This window comes from Sebastes umbrosus, chromosome 6, assembly GCF_015220745.1.
Source record: "Sebastes umbrosus isolate fSebUmb1 chromosome 6, fSebUmb1.pri, whole genome shotgun sequence".
Classification (NCBI taxonomy): domain Eukaryota; kingdom Metazoa; phylum Chordata; class Actinopteri; order Perciformes; family Sebastidae; genus Sebastes; species Sebastes umbrosus.
The window spans coordinates 6,037,327-6,052,322 of record NC_051274.1 but is presented as its reverse complement, the minus strand read 5'-3'; the positions used below and the strand labels follow the sequence as shown (position 1 = coordinate 6,052,322).

The following is a 14,996-nucleotide window of genomic DNA, read 5'->3' as shown; positions in this document are numbered from 1 at the left end:
TTGAATAAAACACTTTAACCCAATCTATGAATTCTGGGTGAAATCCCATCTTATTTAATGTATGTTTGAGATAGGCTCAGTTTACTCTGTTGAAAGCCTTTTGCGCATCTAGACTAAGTATCATAGATGTCTGATGTTTTTTTTTAGCACTTAGCATAATGTTAAAGACACGCCTGATGTCATTGGCTCCCTGTCTATCTGTTATGAACCCTGTTTGATCAGGGTGTATGAACTGTGTTACAACCTTTTGGATTATCTTTGTTAGTATAGCACTAAGTACCTTTTGGTCATGACATAGAAGAGTTATCGGCCTATTTCCTTCACATTTAGTGGGGTCTTTCCCTTCCTTATGAATGACAGAGATTATGTCCTCTGCCCATGATTTTGGTGGGTGTCCTTCTGGTAGGGCATAATTATATCCCTTGGCCAGAATCGGGGAGAGCTCCTCCCTATAGCACTTACAGTATATAATATAGTATAATTCTCCTGGAAAACCATCAGGAGAAACCTGAAACCCCGGGGACTTATTGTTTTTTAATTTTTTGTTAACCTCCTATATTTGCTGCTGTTTTATACATGTCATATTTACCACTTCTTCTTGGGAAAGGGAGGGTAGATTTAACCTAGAAAAAAATGGTGTTATCTCTCTGTCGTTATCTGTGGTTTAAGGAGTTTCCTGCATCGATGCCACTCTATATCCAAACTTTTTGAGTTGGCTAAGAATTGTTCTCCTCTTTATTGGGTAATGTAGCCCATGAACATTATAGCTTACTATCTTTAAATCAGTTATTAGCGGACATTGTGTATTCTAAGATTTGCCATATGTACCATTTTTGTTTCTTGCATGGGATTTGTATCACTGCGTTGCTGTGAACATTGCAGAACAAACAAATGAGTGAACACTAGAATTTTGCAAAAATACTTTGAAAAATAAAATATGAAACCATCCCCGATATGTTGTTAAACATGGCATTTTTTCAAAACAACAAAAATCAAAATATTATTTTTTCCTTATCTGCCCAATAATGACAATAGCTGTTTGTTATCATTTTCCATTAGACCCTCTTTTCTGTATTCGTTTCAAACCTGTCTATAGTCCTTCTCCTGCGGTGCCAAGGAAAGCACAACGATTCTGACAGAGTTGACATCCCTCTCTGCCCCCTGTCACCACTGTTGACCACTGACCAGTGATCCTGTAGCGGTTCTCTGTTCAGCTTCTCTCTGGAATCCGTTCTGATGGAGATACCTATCTTCCTTAGTGTATAGGCGCTGCCTCGGTCAGTGTCTTAAAAGCCTGGAGTCCAGAAAAATCCTGATCTGCGACCGGGAATGGAGACTTGGCCTGGATGTTTTTCTCCCACAATTGTTTAATCACACGTCGTTCCTCCTTGTCTTTTCTCTGGATTTTAGGAGAGTAATTTTGGTCAAAATACACCCTGGTCACCCTTGCATGTTATCTGCCATTGTTTCCGAGCCTGTTGCAACACGACATCTTTCATGTAATAGTCCAAGAATCTGACTATGATGGATCTTGTGGGGCTTGCTCCTCTCTCGGTTTTGTCCACTATGATCTATGTGCTTCTGGCAGTTCTAGGAATTTCCTTAAGAGTTCAGTCACAAACTTTAGCATGCCATTTTTTTTTCTTTTCCCTCTACAACTCATAGATCTGCAGGTTATCACGCCTTGCTTTATTTTCCAAGTCCAAGCATTTCTCCGCTAGCTTCAAGCCTCTCTGTGTAGCAAGTGCTTGATGGCCCTCTTGAGTCTTCTATTGAGCTTATACTCTGTCCTCCATTTCCTTTAATTTCCCCTCCAGCTTTTCAATTTGAGTAGTTAAATCTTTCATGATATCCTCCACCGTTGTTAGCATCTGTTTAGTATCTTCTGAGGCCTCTTTTGTTTCTTTTCTCAACTTGTGAATCTCGGAGAGAATTAGCGATTCTTCCTCGTCAGACTTGCCGCCGTCAAGAGGGTGGTGTTGGGGTGGTTTCTCCGTCTGCTTTTGAATGTTGCTCTTTCCCTTTCCTGCGTGTTAATTTATCTTATACCGGCTCATTATGTTCAGCAAGTCATTAACACTTGAATAGTAGTGTATGCCTCAACATTTTTTTAAAATATGGCTGGTTTAAAGAGGATTTCTAAGCGAGCTACCACCATCACGGCGTCATCGGAAGTCCAATAAAGTTGCTTTTGAGCAACATGCTCGTATTGTTGTATTTATTTTTGCATATTCACAAGTGTTATTGGGTTTGCCTCCTCTCTTTCAAGTACACAGACGCAGAAGAATTACATAACACAATATATGCTTAGAAACCTGTTTTGTGATATTCTCTCATACAAACATTTTCCTCTTTCATGTCAGAACATGTAAAGATTCCTCAGTGTTATTTGTCACAGGTTCATTATGTTCAGATTTCAGCTTTCTTTCATATATTGTGGACGTTTAAAAAGCCACCTCTCATGTGATCTGTTGTCACCTGAACTGTGATGTCATGCCATAGTCCTCTAACATACAGTAGAGCATTACATGTCATTATATCTGCTCTCCAATCCTGGTAAGCAGCAGGCCGCCTCATTTGAAATGGATATCTGCATGTGTCAGATAATCTTCCAATGGCTCCTTCTGAACAGCAGCACGGACACATTTTGTGTGAGTGAAATCAGCTGCACAATAAACATCCTGGCACTATTTTCAGCCTGCCAGTGTGTTTGTCTGGGCTGCCCCGAGGCCCGCGGTGGAAGAATGGTGCTACACACATCACCAAGGTGGTCTGGAGAGATTAGTACCCCATCCATTCCACTCTAACCCTCAGCACCTTGCCGTGGGGGATTCTGGGATATGCAGGTTTTGATTTAGAATTGTACTTACCAAGCACAAGAAAACTGTATTGTCATAAAAAATAACCACACAGAGAAATCAGTGGAGGTCGTGCTGTTTGAAGCACCATTTGTCATCTGCCTGCCTCTCTCTGTATTTGTAGGAAGTTGTGAACATGCCTTTTACTGCCACTGAACCACTGAACCAGTGAACCACTATTTTTTTTTTATTGACAGACAATAAAACTACAAGGCAACTAGACACTTACAGATATGATACAGATGTTGTGAGATGTAATTAAATAGGTCTTTAGAATTCACATGGTCCCTGGTCAGTGACTATTCAGCTGTCTACACTCATTGTGTCCTGGCTTAGATTCTTGGATGTCCAGGTCTTGGCTGGTCAGGTTAGAGTAAGGTGTGGATTTGGATAGCATCTCTCTTGGAATGGACATTGTGTTGCCCCATTAGTGATGGTGAGAAATCTAATCTGGGTCACACAGTCATCACTGGCTGTTCAATGGGTGGACTACCATCTGAAGAGCTGGTAGACTTTTTGCATTGGATGTCCCCTACAAAATGTGTTCACACTACCAATTCACTTTGTCAGATATATTTTCGGGGCATTGTAACTGCTGCCTGGATCACGTTCACTCAGCCAGATTGAGTTTGCTCTGTTGCCTTGTTCAATTGAACATATAGTTCAAAAACTATACAACAAAGGAGCAAATGTATCTTGAGTTGAGATTGTTTCGCCAACTGCTGTTTCCAAGGTCAATAAGGAACTGTTAAACTCATCAAAAAAGTTAACAAGTCCTGTCTCGTGCTTCAAATCAATGTTGCCTTTTTCAGTACTTTATCAAACCAGCATAAAACAGAATCATAAGAAATTAATAATGCTGTTGCTGTTGTGAACACTAATATATATATAAATATAAAACACAGAAATGCCAAAGCATGTAATCCTTTATACTCGTCACTTGAGTTCACCTCACACATACTGTATATAGTGTAGTTGCTTCGTACTGTAGATGTTTGGCAAAGTGTCTCTTTTGGATAACTGTTCAGTGTGTGTTGACAGGTTTGATGACTTTTAATAAATGCTGGTCAAATATAATATTGTCAAGTTATTTGTTTGTGTTGATTTGTTTGTTCCGTTGTTTGCTATGGACCTACTTTCAGTTTTGACAAATGCCTTCATTTGTTGTTTTTGATTATTCTGAGTTTTCAATCCAACGGACGGACGTGAATCAGACGTCAGGCACCGCTAGCCTAAATTTTGCGTGCAAAGTTGAATAACTAAATATACTGCATATTATTATATTATAAATGTGAATGCACGCATCTCATGACATGTGTCAATTGAACATTTAAATGTTTGCCACTAACAGTTTTGAGCCATATAGCAATACACATACTGTACCTACAATTTATTGTTTGTTTTTTTACATCATTTAGAAGAACAGATCTTATAAATAAAATGCAGCTCATATACAGTACATGTCCCAACCACAGAATGGGCTGGAATAATGGCTCATTTAGTTTCTGATTGTTCATTAACAATCCAAAATAAAAGGTATTTAATATCAAAGGTTTGACAAACAGTTTGATCAATAATATCTAGTATTACTGAAATCAATAGGAAAGGCCAATTAGCATCTTTTTACTATTTAAAATGATGAGTCTTTTGATTTACTCAGCTAATTGTGAGTATATTTATGGGAAGTAGTGTTGTTGTACTGTTGCAAATGTGCAAAATGTTGACTTTGAAACAGGAGGTCATAGTTAGCATTCCATCTCCTATACCAACCATGGAGCTAATTTGGGACAGGTAGATTGTACATCTTAGGCATTACTTTCATTCCATTATTAAAACATGCTGATGTGAATGACGTCTAATGTGTCCCTACCATGTGTTTCTTCCAGGCAGTCGGATGGATGAAGTGTCAGACGTGGAGTCGGAGCCTGACCTCCCCCTGAAGAGGAAGCAGCGCAGGAGTCGGACCACGTTTACGGCGGAGCAGCTGGATGAGCTGGAAAAGGCTTTCGAAAGAACTCACTACCCCGATATCTACACCAGGGAGGAGCTGGCCCAGAGGACCAAACTCACTGAGGCCAGGGTCCAGGTAATACACTAACATCCAACTGTCCATCGATCCATCCATCCATAAATATATATATATATATATATATATATACATACAGTATATACAGTATACAGTATGTACTACTTCACATTTTCAGGTAGTATTTACTGGTTATTTGGTGGTGTTAATATTAGTGCTGGGACGATACACCTATCTCCCGATACTATACTATCACGATACCTGGGTGCCAATTCGATACGTATTGTGATTTTTAAGTAATGCGATTCGATATTATGACTTATATTTATTTATTTTGTTAACTCTTTTAACGCTAGACCATGGGAAAAAGTTGAATCATACACTTCTAGGGACTTTTACTTTGGAAAATATCCAAATTAATACAGTAAAGGTGTTTGATTTTCAGCATGTATGTAGTCAGAGATGTCCTGAAGTCAGATATATCAGTCATTGTCAGGAATTATTTATTATTTCTTTTCCCAGCAACCCAAAAATCTAAGTATAAAGACGTTTCCCTGACAATTTAGTGGTATTTTCTATTTAATTTATAATGGACATATTATGTTTTATACTTCTGGTGAATATAATCCAATCAATTTTATTTCTATAATATATGTATTTTGTATATACAGTTCCCTTTGTTGAAAACTTATTTTGAAAACCGGACGTAGGCACACGTGTATACTTCTGCTAACTTCTCCAAGTCCGTCTCTAGCTCTCACGTAAAGCTCCGTTCTCTTTATACATCCATGGTCAGCTCCATCGGGGCCGTTTGAATGCATCCATCCATCCATCCATCTATCCATACCTAACCATGCAGTCTTGTTAAGAGATAGTTCGATAGTTTGTGTTACTCAAAACAAAAATATAGTTCTAAAATTCACACAGTTGGGGCCACAGATCCTGCTGAGCATCTTCATCTTTGTTTCCAGGTGTTCAGCAGTGAGGAGATGCACTGCTTTTCATTTTTACTTTTATTCTGCTGTCTTTTCTGCTCTGATAAACAAGCTGTTTCGGTATTATTGGATTGATTTGTATTGTTGTACAAGATGTCACATTATCGTGATATTTAACAGACCAAATTACATATTTACCCACTGAGTTCAACCATTACTCACACCATACATACAGTATAATGCTGGAGACTCTGCCAGCTGTTCCCATCTCAGCTAAGAAACCTGTCTTTGGTCTGGGTTTTGACAGCTCCCCAGTGTCCCAGTAGTGCTGGAGAAAATACTGTAGAGCTCTAACAGCAGCTGTTAGGTGTTCAGCAGTGGGGTGGGGGCTGCATTCCTCATCCATGTCTCACTCTCTGACATCTTGGCTGGAATCTGTATTTCCCACCACTTTCAAGCCCACCACTCATGTAAAATTCACAGCAGCTCACTGAAGGGTCTATGCTGTCTCACGGGAGCTTTAAGCCACAACAGCAACATGGATCAATCAAGACCCGGGAAAACTGAGAGCGAGAAACCAGTACGGACATGGAGACCAGTCTACACTCTGTCACTTAGCTCTTATACCTGCAGACCTCAGAACTATCTACGTACCTCTACTGTACTTGCAGACACTGGTCATCCTACATTCACTGACACAGGTTTCAACCAGATTTTCAAAGAGGAACAGTTAATGTACAGTTGACAAAATAATCTTAATGCGGGGCAAACACTACACGAGAATCAACCTGATTTGGGCCCGATTCCCCCCCTCCCGACAAAGCCCTGATTTTTTTAATGGTTCTACAGATTATCTTTCCAGATATTCCTGTGGTGTGAGGTTTGTTCAGAGTGTTTTCTTGCATTCCCAATCGGCTCGGAAGTCTATCCTGGCCGCACCGATCTCAAATCGTAAACATTTGTGTGTGGGGGAACCCAGAGGACAGCCGATGATGCAGTCACGTAGGAAAGAACGATAGCCAATTGAAAACCAAGCTGATTGAAGAAAGAAGAACAACAACCGCCGTCATTGCAGCCGCGGCTAACGCACGAGCTAATGCAAAACACGAAGCATAAAGTAGTAGTAAGATGGACCTCAGAAATGGAGGACCAACTTGTTGATTTGTGGCAACAACGCGAGTGTTTATTTAACGTGTCTCCATGATTTTATCCATCTATCCTTCGTGAATTTTCAGTACAAAGTAGAGCAAAAACTAACATCGCAAATTCTTCCTGCCCGTCGTCCGCCATGTTTGTTTACACTAAAGTCCCGTTTGATCGCGAAAGATTTTGCGATAATTCCGTTTTTTTTTATAGCCTGGACTCTTGTTGTTCATGAATGAATCTGTTAATGTGTGGTGTGCTGTTTTGACCAAATCGTTGTTCTCCAAACACTACAGGAACAAAACTGTTAAATTTAACATAACATGCCGTTATGTGTGGGATCTCTCACATTTTCAAAATCTTTTAGTGTGGGCCAGCCTTAACTCAAGATCCACTTCCTCAATTGTTGTGGAGCTTTTGACCGTATCACATGGTCCTCATCGATGTTGACTTGTCCACTGTCAACGATGGACTGTCATTGATTGCTTGGAAGCGTACAGTTTAAACATCTATAGTTCCATGGCAACTAAGCAAACTCAATCTGCTGACGAGGACCAATTTGGTGGGAAGCTCCAGAGTGGACCTTAAGCCTTGAGTATTTTTTTGTAAAATGGTCACTATATCCTGATAGTAGTACATGAGACAGGTAATCTGAAGAAATCATGTTCCTCTGTGTCCTCCGGTGCTCCTAACAGCATCTGCAGGATTTCACAGACCGGAGGAAAACAAACAATCAGAGCTGATCTTGAGTCTGCTGTCCAGCTGCCGTCTATGAGAGCTGGCTGTCAATCACTCGCAAACTCTGACTAAACGGTGAAACTAGGCAGCGCTGATTAAACATTAATCAATATTATGTTACTGTAATGCCTATTTCTCGCCTCAAATGTTTTCAGAATCATCTTGTAGTGTACGGTTTAGCTGTAAAATGAGAAAGTTTGTGACCCTGCAGCCATGTTGAGATCTGTTGAGGAAATACCAAGCACTGCCCACCGGCCGGAGCACAGCCAATAGGAACGCTCTCTCTCCCTGAAATGACCTGTGATTGGCCAAAGTCTTCCGTCACAATTTTGTAAAGCCTGAAAACAGAGCCATGAGGAGGTGCAGAAGTCTAGTTTTCTCTCAGAATTACAATATACTGAAAGATTATCATGGACTTTTTGCCCAATGATGCCAAAAATACAGTATACTGCCTATACTGCCACTTTAAGGACGCATGAACAAAAATCTCACACTGTGTGGGATAGTTCTAATAAAGTCAGTGTCAAACTGCACCATTTCAATTTGGAAGCATGTCAGATGGTGATGAAAGTAGCTCTTTGATGTTAATTAAAAAAACTAAAACAAAAAAAAACTGATGCAAGCAAAGACGTGTCATCATCTTGCGTCATTCATCTGCAGCGCTCTCGTGTTTTGAAAATGTAACAAACAATAAACAAGCTTTGGTCACACCGCAGGTGCTTCTGTGCATCAGAACTCCTCGAAAGAGGAGGAGAGAGTTTACCTGGTGGTGGTCAGGGGAAAAAAGGACAACATGGAACAAAGTGCATTAGTAGTCAGTAGCATTAAACGAGCTCACCAGTGTATTCTTCACCATTTCATTTCATATTGTGACTGGTTGGTTTCATTGTTATCCTCATCAAACCACCAAGTGAGTCATCGGGACCTGTATGGAAGCATCTGCATTCAGTATGATTCTACATTAATTTATTCACGTGTTTTCTTTCCATTTGTTCCCCGTCTGTATTACAGTATTTACATTTTTACTTTTGATAGACTCAGTTGGCAAATTATTTTTTTAAAATTATGTTACATATCAAATGACTCAAATGAAGCAATATATCGATTCTGGCATTAAAAAATCAATTTCAAAATTGTAAAAAAAGAAAAACGCTATACATACAGTGGGTGAGTTGGATTTTTTCCCACCCCTAGTTGTTGTGATGTATGATGCTGATGTTAGTGCCAGGTGAAGCAGTTGTCTCCTCTGTAGGAGGCAGATATTTGAAGGATTCTGTTCTCCTGTCAACATACCTAACAAAAGGAGCAATGGGGAGGCGGAGAAATGAAGACATAATGGTTTTGTAAAAATTGGTAAATAGAGGGATGGAGAGCCGCTTTTACTGAGGAAAGAATTGTGTACACTGTAAACAGGCTCTCTCAAAAAGTAAAAAACAAAACAAAGATAAAAAGGAATGAATGAGGATTTTACTGTAACATCATAGACTTTTTATTTAATTCTTTGTAGCTGTGGTCAAGAGGAGGTGACTGGACGAGAGGTGATATTCTGTTTCTCTCTCATTCTCTCATGTCTTTGGACTGTTGAGTTGATCTCTCTCAGACTCTACTTCTTCTGCTTCTCTTGCAGTATAGTACCTCAGGGCGACAACACCTGTTCTAATTATTTGAGTCTCCTCTACAGAAATAGGAGTCCAAATGATCGTCTCCACTTGAAAGGCATGTTTCCATTTGCTCCAAATGAAAAAAGGAGGATTCCTGGAGAAAATGGGCTGGTGGAAAGCTGGAGGCAATACATAGATTCCTGCTACTGCTCTGCATGTGTGTGTAGCAATGTGTGTATGTGTGTGTGTGTGTGTGTGTGTGTGTGTGTGTGTAGGTGTGTGTGCGTGCATGTATTAACTCATGTGAGTGATATCGTATGGTCTGATTCAAACGATGCAAATGATAAAAATGCAGTTAGCTGTGTGTCCTATAATGTGGGACAGTGTGTGGGAGGAGGAGACAGATCCGGGCTCCGTGAGTGTCTTTTCTGCAGAGCGACAGGCTGATACCTGCCCTGAGCTTCTGTGTTTTAGTTGGCTTTAATTAAGAACTTGGAAATTAGTGCCCTGCTGAGTTGAAAAAGAAGACAGCATAGCTTGTGGCAATACACACCCCTTTGTCATTTCACAATCGGCCTGATTTGGCTCACTTTACTGGTGTGTGTGTGTGTGTGTGTGTGTGTGTTTGACATGTCCTCATGTTTGACATTCTTCCTTCTCTTTTTAAACCCTTAAGAAATTACACTACACCGCTGTAGTATGATTTAGTTTATTTCCGTTATTGCTTGAGACCTGCACTCTAGCAAATGTTTGGAGACTCTCTTTTATGTGATTTTTGTGCATCATACTGGTGGTCAGCTGGGATTTTAGACACAAAGGTCAGGTGACCAGGTAGTCAGCTCTTCTCTGCTCATCTCTGTACTGTAAAACCATACAGCACTACTTCAACTACTGCTGGTTCCACTTGAGTCTGTATTACATCTATGTGCACTCCTACTGTAGGTTCACCTTCAGTTAGGTTGCCCTCACTGTAACAACTCAAACAGAAGCCATGCTTAAAGCAGCCGTCCAGCTGCCGTCTATGAGAGCCACGAGTCAATCACTTGCAAACTCCGACCAAACGGTCCAGCTAGGCAGTGCTGATCAAAAATGAATCAATATTATGTTATGTTAATGCCTATTTCTCGCATAAAATGTTTTCAGAATCATCTTGTAGTGAACTGTTTAGCTATAAAATGAGAAAGTTTGTGACCCGGCAGCCATGTTGAGATCTGTCGAAGAAATACCAAGCACCGCCCACCAGCCAGGGCACAGCCAATAGGAACGCTCTCTCTGTCTCTGAAATGACCTGTGATTGGCCAAAGTCTCCTGTCACAGGCTAGATTTTTTAAAGCCTGAAAACAGAGCCATGAGGAGGTGCACAAGTCTAGTTTTCTCTCGGAACACTTGAAATGGGACTTGAATGCTGGTCCCTGCCTGACACACTACACTCTCATACTGTACACCACTTACACATCCACACCCTTACTTATGACTCACTACATAAAGGAAACACTACTAAAGGCTGGTATTGGACATGCATTGTATGCTGTCAAGTCCAGCAATATGAATGGGATTCTTACTTTGACTGCAAAATCCCAGCAGTGAAGTTGCTGGTTTAAATCTTATCAAGCTCTGAAGGGGTCTTATATTTGGCCGACCGAAACCTGCTATATTTTCTTTTGGGCTTTTGTAAAATGAAATCAAGAAGATAATAAACTGGATTTGTGTTTCCACAAAAGGGATTATAAAGCCTCTATACCAAAAGTAAAACTATAATGTTGTAAATGTGTTAGTTGCTTTGATCAATCAGTCAGTTTACTGTAGCTGTGGGATGTTGACGCCTCCTTTTTGGCCTTTATCCATCCTAATGAGGTATTGTCTGGAGTCTGACGGAGTATGAGGAACAATGCACGATTAACCACACACTCTCACAGTGCACACAAACTCTAAAGACATTTACTTTCTCCTCCATGCCAAAGATCAATCACCTCTTTTGCTTTGCTTTTACAATTTGCTAGCATTTCATAACTCCTTATTTGAGCTTTTCTGATGTAGTAAAACTAAAACAAGTAATAATGAGGATTAAAGCAACTTAAACACAGCTGAAAATCTATTTTTTGCTGACCTCCAGTGGTTTAAAGTGGCAATCCTTAAGATTTCAGTCATGGCTGATTTGGTGACAACCTATTTACTGGTGGCAACAGTAAATGTTTAATACTACAGCACAAGTCCCAGAATAGGGGGCAGCAAAACAAACTATTGGCGTTGTTTTAAGTCTGGCAATAAATGGCCTTTATCCATCATTCTGTGAGTAACGGTGATCTGATTTTAATGCTGCACTCGGCATGAGTCTGTGAACAGCGAAAGTGAAAGTTGTCGGTTACCTCAGTGTGCAACCTGTCGCCTGCAGCCCTTCAACTAACAGCTCACTGTTGCTGCTCCTGACTGTTCATTACTCCCTGCAATATTTGAAAATGGCAAAAAAATGACCAAAATGGCCGTTGTCTTGCTTTGTAGACACATTTTTGATGAACAATCAGTGGTCAGTGTCAAGCTCACTGATATTTATTTAAATGAAAATCTTTGAGATTATTACTTTAAGCTCTCACCTCACTGCAGTGATGTATATTTCAGAGTGTGTCAGTACACCGTGACACCACTGTTGGGTGTGGTAGGGTGCAACAGAGCACACTACTGAGTATATTCAACCACATCCGGCCATCAGTGGGGTTGGGTGTATGTTTAGCATCACAGGTGTGATGAACACTTCCAGGTGCATTAAACTGTTCGCTAACCTTCAGTCAAAATTTCACAATACTTACTTACAAAACAAATAAGTCCCATAGAAGCAGCTTAAATTACTACTGTGACAATGTGACGCAACTTGAGCTGCCAGTTCATTTGTAGTTAGTTAAAATGAAACAGGAAAGCCCGCTCTGACTCTGAGATAAATGACTAATGAAAGTGATTCATTTGGGGTTTTGCTCTGTTTTCTCTCCCAGGTTTGGTTCAGCAATCGAAGGGCCAGGTGGCGAAAACAAGCCGGAGCCAATCAGCTAGCAGCGTTCAACCACCTGTTGCCGGGTGGATTTAATCCCACAGGGATGCCAACGCTTCCTACGTACCAGCTGCCAGAGTCCAGCTACCAGACCAACACTCTGTCCCAAGGTAGAGAAGGAAACACTTTCACACTGGTCATATATAGATGGGTGACACGTGATAGTGATGCAGTGTGTTAGTGAGGTGTTGTTCCAACACAAGCCTCCACAGGAATTTAAGTGCAGCTTGTCAGAGATTCTCCCGGGGTGTGGAGCTCTGCTGGGGGGATGAGCAGCATTCTTCCAAAAGAAAAAAAAATCCTCATTTGGTAATTTGATGATGATGGTGGTGGTGAACACTGTTTAAGGCGAGACATCCCAGGCAAAAACATTGTTTTTCATGCACCGGTTTAAATTTTTAGATTTTGGGCTATTTTGGTCCCATAACCTGTCTTCTTTCAGACTAGTGGAAAGAAAACATCCAAAATACACATTAATCCTAAATTCACCAAAAGTTAGCATTAACATAATGCCTCATTTGCATATTTAAACATAACATTTCAGACTTGTAATACAAAAATAATTGTCTTAATTAGGGCTGTCAATCGATTAAAATGTTTAATCACGATCAATCGCATGATCGTCCATAGTTAATCGCGATCAATCGCAAATTAATCAACATTTTTTTATCTGTTCAAAATGTACCTTAAAGGGAGATTTGTCAAGCATTTCATACTCTTATGGAGTGGACAAATATTCTGCTTTATGCAAATATATGTATATATTTATTATTGGAAATCAATTAACAACACAAAACAATGACAAATCTTGTCCAGAAACCCTCACAGGTACTGCATCTAGCATACAAATATATGCTCAAATCATAACATGGCAAACTGCAGCCCAACAGGCAACAACAGCTGTCAGTGTGTCAGTGTGCTGACTTGACTATGACTTGCCCCAAAACTGCATGTGATTATCATAAAGTGGGCATTTCTGTAAAGGGAGTCGCGTGGCCGACTGTCGGACAGTTGGATGAATATCTGTCATGTTAGAAATTTTGATCGGCCGTCCGCAGGCTCTCGCACAGTTGAAGCGGAGCCATGAGCCGACTCCCCAACGTTTTTTACTCTTTTTAGAGTAATCAGAGCGCAGCTATCAAGATAACAATATAGGCTACAATAGATATAGCTAGTAAAACGTAGCTAGTTTACCTCCAATTCTCTCTGCAAAATGGACAAGCCATTCTGTCCACGTCTTCCTCGCCACGTTTTAGCTGACAGGATGGCACAGATGATCAAGGCAACACGTTTCTGCCTTGTTAGCATTATTGGGACCTGTACAGACCTCTGCTAGCAAACAAACTTTACCTGTTTGAAGCTTTCAAACAAGTCTTCATTGACAACTGCCAACAGCCAGAACGGCCGTCAGCGACCAGCGGGCTGTATTTATTTTTTTTGGTACACGTACAGTGTGAGGACTCACTGTTATTTAAGATATTTAAGACCTTTTTTGTTATTTATCTTTGTCGTTATTTATCACTATTATTACAAGTGTTTTTGATACATGTACATGGATTTAGTCACTGAAACTGCTATTTATATATTTACTTTTACTTCTCTCTTTTTACTACTAAATGATGATGATATGATTGTTTACCTGCCTACATGCAGCCTCTTGTTCCCTCCCAATTTTTTTCCAGCCTATGCTGCATCAGTTCCCAATTAGGAGAGGCTATATAAGTGGATGTGAGTCTCAGATCTGTTGAATGATGAAGACGCAGTTGGTGTTAAAACGTTAGTCTTTAATAAAGTTTACTGCCTTAAATCCGTGTGCTCCGGTCTGCTTTGGAAGTCTCTCCTATTACAAGATTGCCCTACTCTGTGACCACCGGAAAGGCTTACTATTCCTTGTGAGGCGGCTGAAGCGCGTTTAACCTTCCTTCTTCAGTGTGAGCACTCAGGTCGTGGCTGACCTTCAGACTGTACAGTGTGAGCACATAAATCACAAGCTTTGGCTTTACATCTCAAACGATCTACTCGTACGGTATGAGTAGGAATTATACAACAACATTCCTAAAATTATACAGTGTATGTCCAGCTTAGCAGGGAAAATGCACCTATGCAACATATATCCAAACCATCCTTTTCATAAGCCATCGGTCTTCTGCCACACTGCTCACCTGAAAGCGATGCTGTCACCTGCTGCTGCTACTACACATATCCAGGAGGTGTTTAGTCCTGTGTAGCACATATACTAGTAGCAGGGGGAAACTGCTGTCCTATTGACATGCTTGAGCAATTGAAGAAATAGATCTGTGTGATTGCATACAGCAGTAGACCGGGGATGGAAGGTTTTAGATGGTGTATCTTCACGTGCTCAGCTATGTGCTGTTGTGTTTTGCCCTGCAGACGTTGGTGGTACACTTCACCGTCCCCAGCCATTGCCTCCGTCCACCATGCACCAGAGCGGTCTGTCCAGCACTGACAGCGGCTCCGCCTACGGTCTGGCCTCCAACCGCCACGGCTTCTCCAGCTACTCCGACTCCTTTATGACCTCTGCAGCACCGAGCAACCATGTCAACCCTGTCAGCAACGGACTCTCCCCACAGGTAAGACCTGCCGGGCTACGGTAACATTTATGCATGAGAATGTGTAACTTTAGCTTAGTGAAGA

At 40.8% G+C, this 14,996-nt stretch overlaps 1 protein-coding gene across 5 annotated transcripts in view; it reads left to right on the top strand.

Moving 5' to 3' along the window:
• Positions 1–14,996, top strand: part of LOC119490320 (paired box protein Pax-7-like) — a 73,787-nt gene that overhangs the window by 29,934 nt on the left and 28,857 nt on the right. For all 5 annotated transcript variants that reach the window (XM_037773639.1, XM_037773638.1, XM_037773635.1 and 2 more), the window contains exons 5-7: positions 4,745–4,944; positions 12,286–12,451; positions 14,733–14,932. In XM_037773639.1, the coding sequence (XP_037629567.1) occupies positions 4,745–4,944; positions 12,286–12,451; positions 14,733–14,932 (566 nt within the window). The remainder of the gene's footprint in view (positions 1–4,744; positions 4,945–12,285; positions 12,452–14,732; positions 14,933–14,996) is intronic.